Source organism: Apaloderma vittatum, unplaced genomic scaffold (genome assembly GCF_000703405.1).
Source record: "Apaloderma vittatum isolate BGI_N311 unplaced genomic scaffold, ASM70340v1 scaffold7478, whole genome shotgun sequence".
NCBI classification, from domain to species: domain Eukaryota; kingdom Metazoa; phylum Chordata; class Aves; order Trogoniformes; family Trogonidae; genus Apaloderma; species Apaloderma vittatum.
In genome coordinates this window covers 12,050-32,137 of record NW_009731159.1, presented here as the reverse complement: position 1 = coordinate 32,137, position 20,088 = coordinate 12,050, and the positions used below count along the sequence as shown (strand labels likewise).

Here is a 20,088-nt window from a genome sequence, read left to right as displayed (position 1 = left end):
CAAGTCGTATGAGGAACAGGTGAGGGATCTGGGGCTGTTTAGCCGAGAGAAAAGGAGATTAAGGGGAGACCGCATCGCTCTCTACAACTACCTGAAGGGAGGTTGTGTGTGGGGGTGTTGGTCTGTTCTAGTGGAGAGTGAAAGGAGGAGGAGAAATGGATTTAAATTGCGCACAGGGAGGTTCTGGTTAAATATTAGGAAGAACTTCCTATACTGAAAGGGTTGTCAGCCATTGGAACAGGCTGCCCAGGGAGGGGGTTGAGTCACCGTCCCTGGAGGTGTTTAAGAGACGAATGGATGTTGCACTGGGGGGAATCGTTTGGTGGGTTGATAGGGCTGAGACAAAGGCTGGGCTCAGTCTTCTCGGTCTCTTCCAGCTAATACGATTCTATGATTCTGCGATACTTAGTCTCTTGCTTATGTGTTTTCAGATATAAGAAGCTGGAAGATCTTCTAGAGAAGAGCTTCTCCCTGGTCAAGATGCCTTCCATACAGCCTGTGGTAATGTGTGTCATGAAGCACTTGCCCAAGGTAAAACCGCTTCACCTGTTGGTCTGTTCCATTTCGTCTCCGTTGTATGACTTCCGTTAGCTCTGTGTCAGCTGGGCTGCATGCTCCATCAGCAGACCTGCAAGTTTCTTGTTCAGTGCTAGCAACTGATGGAAGATTTACTGCATTCTTAATTTGGTAACAACTTAGTAAACTAATTAACAAAGCATTCTTCATTTTCGTAGTCCGATGAGACTATTTCCCTCTTTTATTCGATATATGCAATTTCCTAAAAGCAGTCAAGTTCACTGATAGGTGAATTTTTCCACAGCTGATTAAAAAAAAAATCTATGACAAATGGAAAATAAGATTTGAAGAATGCAACTAGAAGTACACAGGAGATTAAGGTCTGTGAAACAAAAAACTAGAGTAGCTTTATTAAAAGCATCATATTGCACTTAAGGTAATGGATTCAAAACTGCTACTAGGACATTTATAAGTTACTGAGTTCAGAAACATCACTCCAAATCTTAGAATCGTAGATTTAAAGGAAGTCATAAGTGTCTCAGGACTGGCTTACTGTTACAGCACTAGGGAAGGTGAGTGTTGTTTGATTGAATTGCTGTGTAAATTACTGGACTGCCTGAAACTGATTTTAGGCATCTTCTGTAGTCAGAAGTTACTTATTACTTGGGCAGTCACACAGGTAAGCTGCTCTGCACTTTGGTAACTGCTCTGTTGATCACAGGTCCCTGAAAAGAAGCTGAAGTTAGTAATGGCCGATAAGGATTTGTATAAAGCATGTGCAGTGGAGGTGAAGCGCCAGATCTGGCAGGATAACCAGGCTCTCTTTGGTGACGAGGTATCTCCCCTGCTGAAGCAATACATCCTGGAGAAAGAAAACATTCTCTTCACCAACGATATTTCTGTCTTGCAAAATTTCTTCAGTCCATCTCCCAAAACAAGACGTCAAGGAGAGGTAAGGACAAGGAAACCTCTTACAACATGGTTTTGAATGGAATTCATCAGCTCTCAGTCAAAGGACAGAGTGTCCGTTTCACCCACCTGGCTTCACTGTTTGGCTAGGTGAAGTATTTGCAAGAAATACCACTCTGTTCTCTTCTATATATCTTGATGAAAGTGCAGGAATTGAATAGGAATTGAATAATTACTGAGTGCTATGTAAGAATTGATTAATGTTCTAAACTGTTTATAAGCTTTTAAAAAAAAAGCAAGGCCAAATTTTTTCCTTCATGGCTCAGTCTGCCTTTAATACCCCTCAGCTGTTCTGAGGGATGAGCATCTCTACCAGTTTGAATATCTTAAATTTCCTGAGACTTTTTAAATTTTTTTAGCAAGACACAGCCCAAGAAAAGATTTCGTGGGATTGTTTTGGTAAAGATGGAAAGGGATGTTAACAAGCTGGCATTCAGAGAAGTTGCTCTTTGAATGGAATTACGTGAGGTGGCTGAGTTGATCCAACACTCAGGTGTTGCCCTCCTCTCCCTTCCTCCCTCCCAGTAGCTTTGGCAGTTACCAGACCCTGATAATCCATGAGTTGATTGAGCTCAGTCATTGCTACAGAAACTGACAAACAAAAACCGTGAGTAGTTTTCCAAGATGAGTAGTTTTCCAAGACGGTGAGTTGGATCTGCTCAAAGATGAGATCAGCTGGCACCAAAGCCGTTGCAAGGAAAGGGGCTGGATGACTTGGGCAGGCTTGATGCGGGAGGGACCAGTGGCTCAGGTGTCCGAGGAGTGGGTCTCTCCTCCTCTTGGCAGGAGCAGCCCGTTACAGTGGTCCAGCTGTGGTGTCGCTTTGCCTCAGGGGGCTTTTGCTCCAAAAGGAAGTCCTGTAAGCACCTTGCTATCAAGAATGCTAAGGAATTGCAGTGATAAGGCAGTATAAAGCTTTCATTTCAGGGAGAGGGGATTGGTTTGGGTCTGTTTTGCTTTCAAAAGCCGGTTTAGTGTAACTACTCCGGTGCAGTTTATCTCAGGCTTACACTGCAGGCTGGTGGTTTAACCCCAGCCGACAACTAAACACCACACATCTGCTTGCTCACCACCTAGATGGTGACGAGTGGGGAGGTTCAGAGGGATAAAAGAAGGAAACTTGTGAGTTGATGTAAAAACAGTTTAGTAATCAAAAAGAAATATAAAAAAAAGTAAGGAGAAAACAACAAAGAGGAAAATAAAACCCAAGAGAAACAAGCAATGCAAATAAAACCAAATTGCTCACCACCAACGAACTGATGCCCAGCCAGTCCCTGAGCAGCAGCCCCCCCACCAACCTTCACCCCCAGTTTTACGGCCGAGCACAACACCATATGGTCTGGAACATCCCTTGGCTCAGTTGGAGTCAGCTGGCCCCCACTGTGTCCCCTCGAACTTTTTGTCCACCGCCACCCTGCTGCTGGTGGGGTGGGAGAAGGAGCAGGAAAAACGCTGGCCCTGTGTAAGCCCTGCTCAGCAATAGCTGAAACCATCCCGGTGTTAACACTGTTTCCAGCACAAATCCGAAACACAGGCCCATACCGGCTACTGTGAAGACATTTAACTCTATCCCAGTCAAAACCAGTAGAAGCCTTCACCTTCATTCTCATGCCTGTAGCCCGAAGGTAGGTAGAAATACAAAAAGACTGTCAACGAAAAATAATGTTACAATATGTAACGTTACAATATGTAACAGTATGTTACAATAGTTGTAAATTGTATTCATCAATAACAGGTGCTGCTGCTTACCTGTTTCACATATCTGAGCACCTTATTTTACAAATGTTTCCTTTTCCTATTCCAAGAGAGCTTTTTTTTTGGTGTTCTTTGTTCTTTCCTTACAGCTATGAAAGATTTGGTGGACTTCTCTTGAACACAAATTTTTGGAAGCCTTGGTATAAATAGTTCCTTTTCAGGAACTCACATCAGTGCAGATGTTTCAGTCTTGCTAAAGCATGTAAAAGAATTAATCTACATTCTGTATGTGTGTGAATAACAGAATCTCTTGGTACCAAGTGGATGTTTTTTCCTCTTTGAGTTTAGGTGGTTCAGAAGCTGACCCAGATGATTGGGAAGAACGTGAAGCTCTATGATATGGTGTTGCAGTTTCTGAGAACCCTGTTCCTTCGGACAAGGAATGTTCATTACTGCACGCTCCGGGCAGAGCTCCTGATGTCGCTGCATGACCTGGAAATCAGTGAAATCTGCACCGTTGACCCCTGTCATAAGGTATTAATCGTGTGGGACAGATAGCAGTGTTACTGGAGAATTTTCTGGTTTGCCCACTCCTTTGCATACCTGCTGCCCCGCAGGACTTCAGCCCAGAGGTGACTCCTCTGTGATAAGAGTTCAGACCTTGAATCCAAAAGTCATCTTCTATTCCTTGGAACCCCAGGTGAAAATTTCATCTTGGTTAACTGGCAGCTTGCTTTCATTTCATAACCGTTCATTCAAATTTATGGTGCTCATGCTAAAAGCATCTAATCTGACCTATGTAGATACTGCAAGAAATAACGAAAAGCATCAGTTAGCTCCAGGTATTTAATCAAATCTTGCTTCCCTCCCTGTTGTGCCCAGTGTGCTGTACTCCATCGGTCACTAAATTGTCTGTGCAATGTTAAATACTTTGGATCTTGAATTATAAGAAAGCATTAAACTATTCAAGTACTAGGAGGTGACAGATGTGTCAGTGTCGCACCAGGGTCTTGTAACTGGTCCTTCACCTGCGGTTGGCATCGCTCTGCTCCAGAACAAAGCTGTTTCTCTTAAGTAATGTTGCTAAGCTTTGTGTGTGTTCAGCTTGCAGAGGTGATATCCTAGAGTGGTGAGATCACTGCATGTTCTTTTAATATCTTCTGCTGAAAAGTCCCACAATGAGTCTACAGACAGTGACTGAAAGAAAAGAGCATTTCTCGTTCAACTTGTGTATGATTTCCAGCAGCCTCGTGCCACTGCAAAGTGCAATGGCTGCTGCTACAAAGGGAAGCCACGATGAAAGCATCTCAGAAAATTCAGCGAGATGTTCTTATTTGACATCTGAAATGTTGTGGGAAAATACGTGTTGTTTCCTGAAAGGGGAAAAAAGCCCATAGTTTTAGGTGAGATAAAACATTTAACTGTCTTTTTCTGTTTTGATAACACAGTTCTAAAGCAGAAGCACCTCCACTATTAATACCCACTATCCAGAGGGTGGGAGTGATACCACAATGACTAAAATATCCCACATTACTATTGCTAAGTGATGCTGCTTCTTTGTCAGCCTCCTACTTGTGTAAATCCACATTGATCGGGTGTGCTGGGCAGCGGTGTGTTTTATACGTGCTCCTTCCTTCATTCCCAGGGAATGCCTTTCTTGGGAGGGGAGGGAGCGCCGCCACGTTACCTTAAACTGGTATCTCTGACCTCCTTTGGAATGTTTGTGTTTCTGGCCTCCTCTGTATTCGTGACCAGCTTGCTGCCCTACTAAGTATGTTAATAAAATATATTAATTCCAGATAGTTGGAGGTCGCTTGAGCACGTTTTCTCTGATGTTGTGTTATTTTATTGCTGATTTACCAAGTTGCTGTGGTTCATAAAGATTTCTCCGTTTTTATACCAGTTCACCTGGTGCCTTGACGCCTGCATTCGGGAGAAGTTTGTGGACAACAAGAGAGCTCGGGAGTTGCAGGGGTTTCTGGATGGAGTGAAGAAAGGACAAGAGCAAGTGTTAGGGTAAGGCACTCGAGCTGTTATAGAGAAACTGAAAATGAGTTCCTGGCATTCACATCTGGCAGGTATTGTAGGTGTTAATTCTTCCCTCGTGCCAGCTAACAGCCTGGAGCTCTTCTGCACGGTCAAATCCAGGACGTCCATGAGCGTTAATAAATCTACATCATCAGTGCTTATAACTATCTAAGGGAGGGTGCCCAGAAGACGGGGCCAGACTCTTCTCAGTGGTGTCCAGTGACAGGACGAGGGGTAGTGGTCACAAACTGGAAAACAGGAAGTTCAACCTAAACATAAGGAAATACTTCTTTACTGTGAGGGTGACGGAGCACTGGAACTGCACGGTAGGATTGTTTGTTATGTATGACACGTGTTTGATTTTTGCTTTTCAGGGACTTATCAATGATCTTGTGTGATCCTTTTGCCATTAACACCTTAGCCTTGAGTACCATAAGGCACCTGCACGACCTGGTTGGGCAAGACACCTTACCCAGGGTGAGTGTTGTGGCTTGTGTACCCAATCTGAACTGTGGTCTTCACTGAAGAGTGTTCATCAGCAAAGGGCTGGCACTGGAGGAGTACAATTAAGTCCTCAAATGTGTGTGGAAACCTAAATAAAGGGAAATGTGATACCACTTACCCATTTGTAGCACATAGCTTAGAGCTCTGCAGCAGCGCTTTGAAAACACGCATCTCTTAATCGATAAGGAATTCTTTGTGAGGCTCGTTCTCTCCTAGGAGCTCTGCCTCTATAGAATCACGTATGGAATATGTGCCCACCTGCTCTGGCCTTCCATCGGTTTGCCCAACAGCAGCAGCTTTGTTTCCCCACCACAGTAAATGCGGTGGATTAATTCACACTGTTCTGGTCTGTTGGCTGTGAGATAAAACAGTTCCTACGAGTAGTGTCAGCAAGAGGTGCTTAAATGTTAAAGGAGGGTAACCTTAGAGGTGTCTGAACGGTGGGAGGCAGTTTCTGGTTTTACCTCCAAGTTGTTAAATTTTATTGTTGGATTGAATAACTTCCTTTTGACAGTTTAAGACTGAAAATTGTTTGGGTTTTGGGGCACAAAATAGACAAAAAACCATTCTTGCACAAGCTTTCTCTTTCTTAATTGTGCTGGGGTGACTTGATTTGTCCTGTCACACATTATTTCAGTTTACTAATTTGCCTGGACATGTTTAAAAACCAGTGTTGTGATCGGATCGGCTGCATGCTTCTTGGCGCACTATCAAATTTTAAAACCCCACAAACCCTCAGGTGTGTCTGTTACTTGATTCCCATCTGAGGAATCAGTTGTCAAGGGAATTGGAGAACTGAATTCATCTAACAGTCTTTGATAAAGCTGCTAATCCAGGAGAGCTTTGAATGTAAACCACTACTTCCAAAGAAAAAGATATATTTATACAGTTTGTGGAAGATCAAAATAGCTGTTTTTCTCTTCCCCTTAAAATTCGAGGAAAGCCCGGATCTGCTGCTGCTCCTTAGGATGCTGTCTTTGGGACAGGGGGCCTGGGACATGATTGACAGCCAAGTCTTCAAGGAACCAAAAATGGTGAGCCATTTTGATGTTTAGGATTTAACACGATTAAACAAACTTAGACTTGTTTATTAATTTATTACATCTCTGATTTAATGTTCATCGTGTGTACCTTTCGTCGTAATTTTGTTAGAAGAACCATGTAAGTAGTTGCAGAGCAGTGGACAAGCTGTAAGCTTCCTTTACCTGCTTTTTTATCTACATGAATGTCTGGCCCTTACTGTATCATAACAGTGAGAGTGACTGAAATTCCAAGACTGGCACCACGATTTGACTTGCAGAGGTGCTCTTCTGAATCTCTTAGAAACTACAAACATTTTTCCTAAAGGGAATCTCTGAATCTGTGTTTAAAATCTGGTTTTATTTGCAGTGGCCACAAGCTGTGACCTCCCATGCCGTGAGTGTGATACAGCGTAGGTTGATCTGCCTTGTGCGAGGAGATGCTCTTTATTGTTGCTGTTCTAGCTGTCCATTGAGGCCTGTCAGTCTAGGAAATGAATAAAATGATTTTTAATTCTTGATAAAAGCAGTTTGGTACTATCCTTAACATACAGTGCTTGCGGCAGTATTGGAAAAGATCTCTCAGAAAAAGTGCTGTGTGTCTGTCAAAAAAGGGGTTTGAGCAGGAGTGTTCCTGTAGAGGAGACGGTTTTCCTGATTACCGGTGGAAGGGTGAATTATTCAAGAATTTTGACTGGAAATGGATGTCAGAATGCTTGTTTTCCTAAGTGCAGGATGGGGCTCATAATATTGCCTCACTATTTGTCACGGCACTCTGGGACCATGATACGGCATGAGCTGACTGATGGAAGCATTGTCTTTTCCCTCTGCTCTTCCATCCCTCTAAGGAAGCCGAGCTGATCACCAAGTTCTTGCCTATGCTGATGTCCTTTGTGGTGGATGACCACACGTTCAACGTAGATCAGAAACTGCCCTCGGAGGAGAAGGGGCCAATTCCCTACCCCAGCGCCATTCCTGAAGCTTTCACCAAGTACGTAAGCTTCCTCGCCGCTTTTGTAACCGTAGTCGTGGTACCAGGGTAAATCATCCAGGAGCCAGCCAAAGCTGACAGGAAAAAACATTTTCCCACTGTCTGTGCTAAAAGGAAGACTTGTTTGGACTGAGATTTAGTCCTGGTTTGTCAAGATGGAACTGTTCCTTTAGCAGAATAGGCTTCCACCACGATACCTCAACTAAATTTTATCTTCAAAAAATAGCATTTATTGTAATGACCGTTCTTTTAGCGGATTGACTATGAAAGTATTTGGTGTTACTGCTTGCAAATACGCTGCTTGTGTAGCTTTACGAGCAGTGAGTGAGGAGCATTCGAGTGATATTTGGGTGCACCTGGGTGAGTGCCCATGCTTGGTTCTGAAGAGTGCTGTTGTAAATTCTAAAGTTTGCATTTTTATCACACAGACGCTTATTGTCTGTTGATAACTCCGGGGACATCAGAATGAAACCTCTGTGTGCTGTGCTGTTCTCTGATCTTACACTGATTTTCACCACAGTTTTGATCTGTGTGCTGGAATCTGGAGTACTGTATCCTAGGAGTCGTACTGTCCTCGATGGCAGTGTTGTTATTTCACCATTGGGAGACTAAAACAAAACCAAATTGGGCTTTGTGTCTCTTCTGAGTATTCGGCCTTCTTCTGAAATCCATTCTGAGAGAGCGCTTTTATCATTAATACCGTTATAAATGTTCACAATCAAATCTGACTGATTGTGCGACAGCGCAATACTTGCTGAATGGTAAATTTTTCTGGGCCGTGATATTGAGCACAGCAATGATCATCTGCTCAGTCACTGAGCAATTGCTTTTCAGTGGCTTTGAGGTTAGCCACTGCTTCAACTGCTTGATTGCTATCCAGCAGTATTTTAAACCCTCTAAAAAAAAGCCTGGTTTAGCTTTAGCAATTAAGAAACTGCTTTCGCCGTAACAGATTCTTGCAGGAAAACAGAATAGCTTGTGAGATTGGGCTGTATTACATCCTTCACATCACTAAACAGAGGAACAAGAACGCTTTCCTCAGGCTCCTGCCAGCGCTAGGTGAGTTTTTGTCTCGTCTTCTACAGCTGTTTGCTTTGTACTGGACAGCCAGGAGGCAAGTAAACCTGGAGTGAAAGTGATTTCGGAGTCAAAGACCTAACGTTCTGCCTTTGGCTCTTCTGGTGGCTTGGTTGTAAGGCCCTGTGGAAGTGTCTGGTTCTGTCTGCAGTTCGGTTTTTTTTAGAATTTAGGGATAGTGGCTGCAGGTCAGTAGTTCCTTAGATCAGCAGCTGCATTAACAGTGCGATTGGTTAAGAGCCGTTTGGAATGAATCTGAAAGAGCGGCTGGCTTAACTCTGCTGCTGCTCCTGGTAATCACAGGTGGCCAGAAATTCTTGGGACTTGACTTTGTGTGGTGAAAATACTTGTAATGAAATAGGACTGAACGTAGCCTTAAATTCCCTGGGATTACTTCTTCACTGACTTCTCCGGGGTGAGCTCCATGAGAGCTCTGAAGCAATCTTAAGAATTGCAGCTGCCAGCAGTGGTGGTGAGAGTTCGCCTCCCAGGCTGTCACCCCAGCTCTGGCATTCTTGGAGCCCTTTGCTGAACTGTCAGCTCGTTTACCTGAGGGCGTTCTCCGTTGAGAAGTGATTTGTCTCTGCTCGATTTGGGGTTGGAGGAGCGCAGGGATGTGGCCCTGAAGAGAGGATGGTAGAGAAGGGTAGTAGGGGACTTCATGGTTTTGGTAGGAGCAAGCTACTCTCTGACTTCTGCCTTGGTGGAGACGTGGGGTTTCTACGTATTCTTCTTACTCCCCTGCTCCTAATCTTTTATGTCTAAAAGATCAAAGCCACCTGCCTGGGCTACACCATTCGAAAGAAAAATCTGACTGTCAGGAGCATCTGTGTGGTCAGGTTTTGGCACATCCATGTCAGTCTCAGTCTCTTTCCTTTTCATATTGTACAGTTGAAACATTCAGCGACTTGGCCTTCAGCGATATTTTTCTGCATCTGCTTACTGGTAACCTCACGCTGCTGGGTGATGAATTTGCACTCGAGGAGTTCTGCACCAGTCTCTTTGATGGCTTCTTTCTCACTGCCTGCTCAAGGTAAATCTGATTTTCCTTGGGAGAAGGTGAGGAAAGTGAGTTTACAAGATACATAACAGAGGTTATATTGCTTTGAACTATAGTATAATAGTTCAGCAAACTCTTCACTTATAGTGGAAATATTACCCTGATGCTTGCTTTCCTTAAGAAAGGGTTTATATTTTGTGATCAAGTTTTTACCAGCAAAATTACGTGTTGATTTTGAATTCTTACCTAAAGTGTAATCCATTATTCATAACTTGGAGCTGCAAAAGACAGTATCCTTAATGCTTTGCAGTGGCTCTGAATACAAAGAGCTAACATCAGCACGCAGAAAATTTGTTTGGATCTGTTCATTCTGTTGAGTCAGTGTGGCTCAAGTGGTGTGGCCACAGGAGGCTTCCCCAAAAAGCGACGAGAACCGCTGTTGAGGCGTTTGCTGCTGCTGCTTCCTCCACACGTATGGAGGGAGAAACATCCTCTTGCGTGTGTGTGTGTGTGTGTGCGTGTGTGTGTGTGTGGCCTGTCCCCTGAGACACCAGCTGCTGTTACGTGCTGGCTGCGCTGAAAATCCCCCCCCGCCTTCCTCATGGTTCTTACAGTTAGTCGCCTCCTGCTGAGTGATTACATGAATTGCTCGGAAGTTGCAGGCTACAGTTCTCGGTGTTTTGGAGAACTATAGCAAAGCTGCCAGGCTGTGTGTGAATTATTCTGGTACTGTTGCTGTAGTTTTCCTCTTCTCAAGATGGTGTGTGTTTGTATCGGTAACTGCTTTAAAATTTGTTTTCCACAGGAAGGAGAACGTCCACAGACATGTGCTAAGACTGCTGCTTCATCTGCATCACAAAGTGGCGCCTGCCAAATTAGAGTCTCTCCAGAAGGCTTTGGAACCCACCAAGCAGGTAAGAAGGAAAGCATGAGAAAGGGAAAAACAATTGGAAATGAAAGCAACTGCCTTTCCAGACATTACGTAATGGAACATGAGCTCCGCTTTCCAAGCGTATCAAGTTGTCTCTCAGTTACCTTGTAACTTGCTCCTTCCGTGCTGGTTTGTGTTAGAACACACAAGGCAGTTGCCCGCTTGGTGTTCTAGCTGGTGGCAGCTAGAATGAATTATGACTCTTCTGGTTTTCCCCTCCCTCATTCTCATTCTGCAGAGTGGGGAAGCTGTGAAGGAGCTTTATAACCAACTCACCGAGAAACTGGAGCTTCGCAAGCCGAGTCCGGCCGAAGTGACTGAGACTCCCTCCATGGAACTGCCCTTGCCCACTGTGCCCACCCCGGCCTCACGCTGAGCTGTGTCTGTAGTGCAAGAGTGAGACAGGAGAAGAGCTAACCTAGTGCTCTGCAACGTGAAGGCCCCGTACTGCCTTTCAAATGTCTCTGCCTACAGGGTGGAAACAAAAAAATTAAGCCACTGAAGCTCTTTCAGGAAACACTGCAGTTTACCCAACTCACTGGCTCTTGCTGGTTAGAAAACTGTATGCAGTGCATTGCAAAGGTTTACTTTTCTTAAAGATAGCTGAGTGTCTTGTAGATCCACTTAAAATCCAACTGTACATTTTTTTTTTTTTCAAAAAGAAAAATCCATGTTTTTAAGTCTGTCATCTTGTATTTTTAAACTCTACTAAAAGAACTGATAAATGAGTGGTTGAGCAGGTGGTGTGAACTCCTGAAAGCTAACCGTAGCTTTCCTCAACGGTTAGTTTGCTCCTCTGGGTCTTTGGAGAAGATACTCAACAGAAAGAAATGTCAGAGGAGATAAGCTCCACTGATGAAATTTCTTCTTTGAGATTCTGGCTTTTTTGGTACATGGTAAGATGTGCTGCATTAGTCAGAGATGTCCGCCACTGCCGCTAGACCAAGAAGCAGACGACAGCCATCCTCTCAGCTAGGCTCTTACAAAGAAAGCCAGAAATGTAATGGCTTGAAATGAGTCCTGCAGCCAGTGAAAGAAACCAGGACTAGCATTTTCCCCAACGACAATAGGGTTCGAGTGTGGGTGGAGTGAAATTCCATCTTTGAAAAAACAGCCTGTTCTTCATGGCTCATTTGTGTCGCTGTCTGTACTGTTACAGTTCATTCCTGTTCTGCTTTTTTTGCTGCCTCAGCATAAGCCTCAGGTCGAGTGTGCAGGAAGATGGGCATGGGAGAAGAGGGAGTTGTGTGAGTTTACAACGGACTCGACGTTGATTTCAGCAGGTACAGTGTGTCTGGAGAGAATCTTGCCGTTCCCATGGAAGCGGGAAGCTGCTCACACAAATCCTTCTGCATCTCAGAAGGCACCTCGAGGGGCTGTGATACACCCCCTGGCTCAGAGCAGGACCGGCCTGGGTGAGGTTACTCCAGAGCACGACTTTGCGTTGGTTTTTGTGGAGTTTCCTGAGGTTCCTGTCAGGCTATTTCTTGAGCCTGTTGAGGAGAGTCGCTTGGAAAAGCAGCTCTGCCCGGCATTTCAGCCATGCCCATGGCTCGGTATCGTTTGCAGGCTTGATGAGGGCGTATTCTGTCTTCAGGTAGTAAATAGAGGCGTTAAACAGTATTAGCCCCGTAAACGACCCTGTAACGGGCTGTCGGTTGGACTATTGACGTTCCTCACAAGCCTCTGCGCCTGGTGTCCTGCCCGTTATCCGTGGAGAAATCTGAGCTGCATCAAACCAATTTGATTATGTGAATCCTTCAGACGGGTGGACAAAAGCTGTTTAAAGTCAAGGTGAACTACTCACTGCACTCCTGCCATCCACCAAGCCAGGTATTGCTTCGTAGGTGATTGGGTTTGTCAGGCACAATTAACCCCTGGAATTTACCCATCTGTGCCCTGTCGCCTTCTTGTCCTTCATGTTTCGGGATATGATGATGTTTGTGGGTTGTTCCATTTCCTGAAGCTGCATCCAAAAGAAAAAAGAGAGAAAAAGACATGAGTTGAGGTGGAAATCCCTCCCCAGACCTGCTGAGTCCCTCTTTGCATGGTGTTCTTCCGCCTCAGTTCTTAAGTGCTGCGTGAGGAAAGCGAGCATCACGTCTTCATCGCCTTGGTGCTTTGTTTCTCCTGTGATGCAGGGACTTGTCCTTATCTCGTGGGAGAGCTGGTAAGGCGGGTTAGGTTTGTGTGCGAGTCCTGCACCTTTGTGCCCCTCGTCTCCGCTCCAGCTCTTGGGCTCTGCGTCACCTTTGGCAAACTCTCGGTTCTTCTGGCATAGGACTCATTGGAAGCCGGAACTAGGTATAACAATCTGGTCTTTCCTGGAAAGTTTCGGTTTTTAAGCGTTGAAACTGTCATGGCAACTTACACAACATTGCCCACTACTGGCAAACCTTTCGCAATGAACCGATTCAGGGCTCATCCTCTTCTCAGACCTGAAGGTTATTTTTGGTTTGTGTTGGCGATTCTCCCTGTGACTAAAGGTTTCCCTCACCCGCGTGCTGACGTCATACTCTTCTGTAGCACGAACTTCCTTTAATCCAGGCTATGTCTTTTACTACTTGGTAAAAAAACCTTTGGTTTTTCAGCCTGTACCCACAGCACTGAGGTATACACTGATGATTTTTTTCCAGGCTTTTAGATCCTCCCCTAGAATTGACTCCCGGAGCAGAAGCCATTGCTTCGGCTGAGGAGGGCAAATCGGTGGGCAGGGGCTGCCAGCTTGTGCTCTCCTGACCTGCCTTCTGCACAAAGGCGTGGTAAGAGACACTTTTCAGAAAACACTGGTTTAGTAGTGAACATCTTGGTCTGTTTCCATTCTTTTGAGGCGAGAATGGTTGCGCTCTGGTGACAGAAGTTGCACAGGCTCCTGTTACAAACCTCGGCATGCCCCATGGCAGGGGCTGGCCACAGCCGGGCGTGGGATGCTGGGGTTCGCCTGGTCCAGGGCCAGGGCATCTCAGGGTTCCTGCCTGGAGGAGCTCACTCTCTTTTCCTCCTCCAGATGCTGTTGTATGAGATGTAGCATCCCATGGCGTAGCTCCCAGGTGAAGTACAGCTGGACAGTGTAAGAGATTTCTTCTTGTAATTTTTTTTTAAAATAAATGGTGCTCCGTGGAAATGATCCCCTCCGGTGCCGTGGGAGCCCGCTAGAGGGTGGTGCAGCCCTGCCTGAAATCCGTCCCTGTTAGGCACGGCGCAGGGAGCTGGAATCGGTCCCTGTTCACACTTAATGTCACAGTTTGTCTTTACAACAGGGATGTGATACCTGTGATACCAAACCTGCTGTGCCCAACGGGGAGCGAGTTTTTACAACAAATGCTAATCGGCTTGAGCAATCTGGTTCTTTCTGTGTGCTGCTGCCGAGAGATCAGAGTAACTAATAGGCCAGAGAGGTCCTTCAGGCCTTTTGGACCATTAACATTTAACTGAAATTTTATGTTGGGTTGTGAAGCAAGTAATTTGGATTGAGCTATGTTAGAGGATTGATAGAACACTGTAACTGCAGTAGTCGATAGAAGCAGCCACTCACTGTGCTAGCAGAGAAACCAGGTCTTATATAAAGTGAGCGGAAAAGATAATGACTGTAGTGAAATATTCTTTACCTCCGAACTACCTGGCACCCCAAGCATGCCTAGCGATATTTCAAAACAGTCAGATAACACTTGACATATTGATCTGATGTAGGAGAGTAGGACTGCAGAGAAAAATCTGTTGTGTTTCTTTGCTACCTCCTCTCCTGTACCTGTTCATCACGGGAACAGGGAAGGACAACTGCTTGTGCTGAAGGCTTTTCTGGGAAGGGACAGAGGCAGGCAGTCCCAGAGAAAGCACTCTGATCTTTCTCCTTACTACTGGAATGCCTGGAGACCCACTAAATCGTTCCTGCGATGATTTCAGAGGTTGGCTGCTGCGGCAATGTGTGGCATAAGCAGATGGATGTATCTTCCTGGCCTGATGAGACGTCTGCCGTGCAGAAGTGCAAAGCCTCGTGGTAGGTACTAGTTCCCAGTGTGCGCCTTCATCTGGTGTGACTGGGGGGTCAAACCAGGGTATGATGTGACCCTCACCCTGGTTGTCCTGTGCTGTTGGGAGTCCTGACTGCCCTGGCTTTGTGATTCAGCAAGTCTGTTCCTGCTTCCTTGGAGGTCCCTGAGGCTGGGGTGACACGTCTGTCTTTGTTTTGCTGTTTGTTTTTGGGAAGGGCACGTCCTTTTACTTGGCAGATGCGGAGCCTTTCTCTGACCAGCACTAGCTTGCTGACCTGGTGCATCAGTTCACGTGTGCCATGAGATGTTCATGATCCTGAGAAAACCTCCCTGCAGCTCACCAGAGGTGTTTCTTGGAGTATTTCTCCAGGAGGAAAGAAAAGAGCAGTGGGACAGCAGCTCGCTCCCTGGTCCTGCTTGGCTGAAACGTGCTCAAAAAGAACATGAGCATTTTACCTGGGAAAAAAAACCCCAGAAGTATTTTAGTACTTCCCTACTATTTCAGTGCCTGATTTTCCACTGAGATCCACACAATTTAGGCATTTAAACCTCACCTTGTGACAGGGGACCATGTGTGTTCACTCAGGGCCTTTAGGAGAAGCCTCAAAGATTTAGATAGTTTGTCTTTGACACCTGCTTTGCTCTGAAGCAGCGGGAGGGCAGCAAGGAAGCTGAGGAGCTTGACGGGTACGGCATAGCTGCTGTTAGAGTATCTAGAAGTCTTGAAGAACCCTTTGCCTGTGCCGTGGCCTCAGTAGGATCATGATGGGTGCAGCGAGACGCTTCATGGCACCAGTTTCCACCTGTAAGAGGAAGCCTCTTGTTCAAAAACACGGCTGGATTCTGACAGCCTGCAACTCCTGCACCTCTCCAGATTAAATTGATGGAAAGGAACAGCCATGAAATCACCCTGCTGGAGAGCACCGGTTTGCCAACTTCTGGTTTTCCAGCCCATTGACGCTGTTTCCCAAATAGTCCCACAAAAGCCACAGCTGGGACCCTTGTAAGGGCAGGCTTTGTTAGGCTGTGACTTCAAGGATAATAAGAGGTGGGGACCCAGCAACTGGCAGTCATTGTCATGCATCTCCACAAGTCTGATGGCTCAAAAGCATCTGCTTGTTGGCAGGACACCCTGTTCTCCCTTAGTGCTGTGGGCAGTGGATCCATTGGAAAAATCTTGGTCCCCACTTGGTCAGGAACAATGGGCCGTGATGCAGATGGCTGGAGGGAAGATGGACGTGTACAAGGAGTGTCTAACCAAGTCTGGAACAGATGCTGCACAGCAGAAAATGGAATTATCACTCTCCTAGATACTTTTCTGGCAGGGCTGTGGTGTGGTTCAGGCTTTATAGTTGCCTTTAGGTGAATTCTGATGAGTTGTGTGTGGTGGCAGTCTTGGTATGTGACTTTCCCCATAAGCGAGTATTCCCTTATCTGGCTTCCCTCAAGATGAAGGTCTTGCTTTCGCTTTGGAAGAGTTGTGTCTAGCCCAGAAAATGAGGTGACTTGAAACATCTTGTTTATTCCTTTACCAGACTAGTTCAGCCATTTGCAGATGGACAGCAACACTGATTTTGCCTGTGGGTGTATATAAAGGTTCTTCCAGCTGCTCTAAATTCTATTTTAGCTCTTTGTGCGCTGGGGTCATGTCTCAGGCACAGGGAGGTGGTGGCTGGAGGCGACCTGGGTGGGACAGGAGCTGTGCTGCAGCCTGAGACTCAGTGTTCCGAGTCTCTTCCAGAAGCAGAGAGGAGACTAAACAGCACAGGGTGATTTAGAGCGTTTCTGGCCTTTATTGCGATTTTGATGGATGACGCACAGATGCTGCTTTATGTTTTCTTTTGTGCAGCGGTAAGAAGCCTGTCCTGGCATACAAATGCCGTTATTAATACAGCTGTCTCTCTGGAGAGATGTCCTCATGGAGCAGCTTTTCAGGAGGAGTAAGTGTTTCTGCAGGGATCTTTGCAGCTCTGATAGAGCCCACTGTCAGCACAGAGCTCTCTGTGTTCTCCAGCTTGCTTTCTCACCTTTATTTCCCCTTCAAGCTGTTATGTTAGTAAGAGATGAACCCAGCAGGGCTTGTGGTCCAAACTCCATCTCTGTATTTCTGAACCCACAGACACGCTGTGGGTATCCTTGCCAGCACCTTCTTTCTACCAGATCCAAGCTCAGCATTAAAAACAAGGGGCAAGTCATATTTCTGGAGCTTCAAGTGGATGGAAAACATTGATTAAGGGCAGCTCCACCCAAGTTCAGGCACTCTCAGCGTTGAGGACACATCAGACAGGGTTTCAGCTCTATGGCTGCTCCAGACTTTGCCATTCATACATATCCCCTGCACTCGCTGCTCTTTCCTAGGTCCCTTCTCTTGAGGGGAGACACTTGCTTGAGAAGACACTCACTGCCGTCGTCTTCAGCTCTGTTGTCTTCTCTGCTTCTCCCATATCTGACGCCAGCAGGCCAGGCAGGGGAGCAGGGTATTCAGCTGCCCTCTCCTTGGTGGCCTCGGCCTGGGGACAAAACGTGGCTCAGCTTGGAGTGTTCAGGGAGCTGAGGCTTGACACAAGCACAGCTTGTGCTCGACTATTGTTAACCTTGTGTGCTGGGAGTTCGCTTACAAACTGCCTCTGGTTTTGTGCTGGGTTTATATGTCAGCCCTAATGATAAGATTTTTCTGGCAGGAGACTGATGTTGGAAAGTTTTTTGCTTTCTAGGGGAATTGGATTTTAAACCTGGCAAATACCATCCTTTGCGGTGCAAGAAGGACCATCAGCGAGCAGACGAGTACTCATTAGCATGTAGAGACCATACTAAAGATAATGAGGTCAGTCCACCTTGAAGGATAACTTCACAGAAAGCAGCTGAACCATCTGCGTGGGTGGATTTTGGCCTGCTGGACCTGCAAGGGGAGGTTGATGAGAAAAGCTGAACAAGTGGATGCAGTGAAACCGGCTTCCTTTTCTTGCAAAACAATTGCACAAGGGGCAAAGGTATCTCACCTGGCTCTGTGGGATGCTACACTGAGATGGGCCTGTGTTGCTCTGTTCTGATCAGCAGAGGCTCTGCTCAGGAAAGAGGAAAAGCATCAATATTAGAGCATCTGCCTGCATTAAAGGCAGCAGCCCAGAAGTGAGTACCGATGTCTTTTTCCTTCTTTTCCAGGTTCTGTGAATGTCAGTCCTATGGCAAGGAAGTAAAAAAGGATTCCTGTAACCAGCCTGAGTCAGACTAAACCCTGGCTGGTTTTTGAGCCATTCTCATAGAAAAAGGTCCAGAACTCAGGAGACAATTATTATTACTTGTAGTTTTAATATTATTTTTTCCCCTCAGACTAGCATCTGTTTGCTGTGCCAAAGCTCTGTTGTCTGATATGGGTTAACAGAATTAAAAGTGGTGAAATGTTTGTAAAATCCTAGTGATGAGTCACTAGCAATCTGATACAAAGCAATCGGATGATTAAGAGCGTAAGTTTCATATTATCCCTTTTTCAACCACACTGGTAGGTAGAAGCAATTAAAAATCCTTAGCAGAAATATGTCTCGGAGCTTCTGTTCTTTGTTGTTAACTGTTGACTCGTACGATGCTGTGGAAGATGCTGACAGATTCTGCAGTACCTCTTTTTCTTTTTAACTCCAAAAATCCATTTTCCTGTCCGTCATGAAGGCTGAGATCTGCTCTCTCCTGGCTCTGTTGGTGGCTCTATTTCCACTCTCCTCTCTGATTCCAGATCTGTTTGACTTCTCCTGTGCTTAGGAAGGAAGCACTGATGCAGATGAGAGAGCAGAGATGTATCTGCACGTGATATTTACTCCCCTGAGCTGCACACGAAGCCTCATTCAAGATGTTGGAGTCACTGCGCTGGAGTCACGACTGACTTGTGAAACGAAGCTTGGGTAGCAGCACCAAAACATCTGGTCCAGTAGGTCATAACCAGATTTGTTACCAGCCCACAGCCTACTCCAAATGAGCACCGTGGTCTCTGTTTAATCTCTAATGAATAATCATATAATTACAGAGGGATTTTTACAAGCAGGTTCCTTGGAGAGCAGCCAAAGAGCAGGGAAGGGAATCTGTTTTCCATCTCGTCCTGTCAGAATGGCATCATGGGCTTTGGCTGGGGACAGGTATGGTGAGGCAGGAAGCGTCTAATAGGGTCCCGCTCGGGCTATCTGAGCCTAGGACCTCAGATCTGCCTTTACCGGCTCTGTATCTAAGTAGAGGTGCTTCCACTTGCAGATGTTTGCAGCCTGACTGCTGCCTTGGGTGTCACTGTGTCTTCTGGACACCACAGGGGTTCTGGACCATGACCTTGTGGCCTGTTGTAGGAGCTGCTTGGCCTGATCTTTCAGTTCAACCTGTGTGGGGCAGTTTGATGTTTCCAGTCCTCGACTACAGCTGGAGGAATCCCTGCAGGCCTTGGGCCCCGCACAAGGGGAATGTAGATTGCTGTCTTTTCAGTGAAGCTCAGACGTTCCTTCTAAAAAGCCAGTTATTGCAACACATCAAGCACACAGCTTAGGTCAGCCCTGATTTATTGTAACAAAACAATTATTGCTGCCTTTCTGCGATGCGGCGTAGAGATTGTGTGAGTTCTGGGTCAATGGAGAGCCTTAGCAAGGGTGGGTTTCCTTGTTTTTTAGCCATTTATGCCATCTGCTCTGTGGGAGAATGGGATGATGGGTCCTTCCAAGCAGCCCGAGGGAGGGTGAACTATGGTGTTGCAGTGTGCCCTTGGGGCTGCAAGGAGTATAAATACTAACTAGCATCTACCACTCCCCTTTTTTAAAATCTCTTTAGCAGTAAAGAGGCCTAGATTGTCATCCAGGAAAGAGGGAAATATGCCCTGAGCAGCTGAATGGTGTAGTCCTGTACCTCAGTGCCTTTGCTCTAACAGTGCACAGCCTGAAAGACTGGGAATGCAGCAGCAGCCGGGCTTGCAAGAAACAAAGGGTTAACCCAAGTGTTCTGGGTTTTAATTCTAGCCCAACTAGCTGGACCGAGTGCCTTGGACAAAGGAGCTTGGCCTCATTTCCACCCTGGTTTCACAAAGGGATTGCGAACCTACACGTGCTGTGCTTCCCCTGAGATTTTATCAGTGGCTCGACTATTGACGTGGCTTTTGCCTCTGCATAAACTGTGAGTTGAAAGAGCTGTCCTCTGTGTGGGTTTCTGCCCCACCAAAGCTGGGCCAGACTGTTTTGTAGCCCAGAACCTACTTTTCCTTTCCTTTCCTTCTGTTTTTCAGAGCCTGCTGGAGTTCAAGGCTCTCTGATAGCATCTCAGGTTCTCCTTCCCTCTCACTTCAGGCTTGGGGAACTTTTTTTCTGTGCCACCTCTTTCAAGCAGCCTTCATCCGTGCTTGACCT

The 20,088-nt window shown here is 46.0% G+C and overlaps 1 protein-coding gene across 1 annotated transcript; it reads left to right on the top strand.

The window, feature by feature from the left end:
- Positions 1–431: 431 nt before the first annotated feature.
- Positions 432–11,410, top strand: NELFB (negative elongation factor complex member B; the record flags this gene model as incomplete). The annotated part of the gene is made up of 11 exons (XM_009875087.1): positions 432–531; positions 1,238–1,468; positions 3,529–3,714; positions 5,084–5,196; positions 5,583–5,685; positions 6,651–6,746; positions 7,580–7,722; positions 8,675–8,781; positions 9,691–9,832; positions 10,605–10,713; positions 10,969–11,410. Coding segments are annotated over 11 exons (1,468 nt in total), but the record flags the coding sequence as incomplete, so codon positions are not given.
- Between the last annotated feature and the right edge of the window lie 8,678 nt (positions 11,411–20,088).